The sequence below is a fragment of the Arabidopsis lyrata genome (genome assembly GCF_000004255.2).
Source record: "Arabidopsis lyrata subsp. lyrata unplaced genomic scaffold ARALYscaffold_998, whole genome shotgun sequence".
Taxonomy (NCBI): Eukaryota; Viridiplantae; Streptophyta; class Magnoliopsida; order Brassicales; family Brassicaceae; genus Arabidopsis; species Arabidopsis lyrata.
In genome coordinates, this window is record NW_003301929.1 from 1 (window position 1) to 1,464 (window position 1,464).

Consider the following 1,464-nt stretch of genomic DNA (forward strand, 5'->3'; position numbering starts at 1 on the left):
TTTCTTTGCTTCGCTTTAAAATCGATAAGATATGAATTTTGTATTTTCCACTCCCAGAGTAATTTATTTGTGTATGGCAAGAGTTTATGATGACATTTCTTGTGCAGGAGCATGCTAAAGGAGGAAAATGCATTGTTTTTACACAAACAAAACGAGATGCTGATCGCCTTTCATATGCATTGGCGAGAAGCTTCAAATGCGAAGCTTTACACGGTGATATATCCCAGAGTCAGAGGGAAAGAACGCTTGCTGGTTTCCGAGATGGGCATTTCAAAATTCTTGTTGCAACTGATGTTGCTGCCCGTGGACTTGATGTGCCTAATGTCGATTTGGTGAGTCAAAACTACACTTTTCATACTCTAAACAAGGTGTGTTTCTCATCTAACTAAACCTATCTATCCGTGTTGTGATTGTAATTAGATCATTCACTATGAGCTTCCTAATAACACGGAGACATTTGTTCATCGAACCGGGCGAACGGGTCGTGCTGGAAAGAAAGGAAGTGCTATTCTCATCTACAGTCAAGATCAATCCAGGGCTGTAAAAATAATTGAGAGAGAAGTTGGGAGCCGATTCACCGAGGTTATAGATAATCTGACTTTCTTTTTAGCTATTTGTTTCTTTTCCTGAATGCATGGAGTAAATGTTTGTATCCATTGGGTTTTGAATTCAGCTCCCTAGCATTGCTGTGGAACGTGGAAGCGCAAGCATGTTTGAAGGAATAGGTTCTCGATCCGGTGGGTCCTTTGGAGGAGGCATGAGGGATCGCGGTTCAAGCTTTGGTGGTCGTTCAGGCGGCGGCTATGGTGGCAGCAGTGGTGGCTATGGTGGTGGCCGTTCAGGCGGATCAAGCAACCGTTATTCTGGTGATTCTGACCGTTCTGGTTTCGGGAGCTTCGGTATGCGTTCTCCTGAAGGATATGGTTCAGATCGTTCTTCTCAGTCAGGTGGAAGGAGCAGTTTTGGTGGTGGTCGTTCAGGTGATTATGGCCGTTCAAGCGGATCATCAAACAACCGTTCCTCTGGTTTTGGTGACTTTGGCTCTGACCGTTCTTCTCAGTCAGGCGGAAGGAGCAGCTTTGGTGGGTTTGGCTCAAACGATGGGAAAAGATCATACTGATAAGTGTTTTTACCCGAACCGGCAATAATTTGTTTGACCTTAGGAGGAGGATTCGGTGAGTGGCTCGAGTAGATTAGTTACTACGGCGGATACGAAGGAGTCAAGTTATATATATAAAAATCTGTAGCTATGTAAAACAAACAAATACTTTTTTGAAGTTATGTTATCAATTATTATTTTCATATATGAGTTGATTGATTATCTTCTTCTTTGCATAATTTGAATTATGTATTCTTTCTATTCTGCATATGAGGGTTTTGGCATGTCTTGATATATGTATTCTTTATATTTTGCATATGAGGTTCCACAAAAACGGAATTCCGAATTTTTGGAAATACCAGTGA

General features: G+C 41.7%; 2 protein-coding genes across 2 annotated transcripts in view; both read left to right on the forward strand.

Annotated features, from left to right (window-relative positions):
* The first annotated feature begins 58 nt into the window (after nucleotides 1-58).
* On the forward strand, nucleotides 59-1,296 carry LOC9298250 (DEAD-box ATP-dependent RNA helicase 53). The gene is made up of 3 exons (XM_002862127.2): nucleotides 59-332; nucleotides 421-582; nucleotides 674-1,296. The coding sequence occupies exons 1-3, from the start codon at nucleotides 87-89 to the stop codon at nucleotides 1,118-1,120; spliced, it is 855 nt and encodes a 284-aa protein (XP_002862173.2). The 5' UTR covers nucleotides 59-86; the 3' UTR covers nucleotides 1,121-1,296.
* A 50-nt stretch (nucleotides 1,297-1,346) lies between these two features.
* The window catches only part of LOC110229528 (putative F-box protein At3g03730), a 1,155-nt gene continuing 1,037 nt past the window's right edge, over nucleotides 1,347-1,464 (forward strand). The window contains exon 1 of the mRNA XM_021030190.1: nucleotides 1,347-1,374. Coding sequence (XP_020885849.1) covers nucleotides 1,347-1,374 — 28 coding nt within the window. The remainder of the gene's footprint in view (nucleotides 1,375-1,464) is intronic.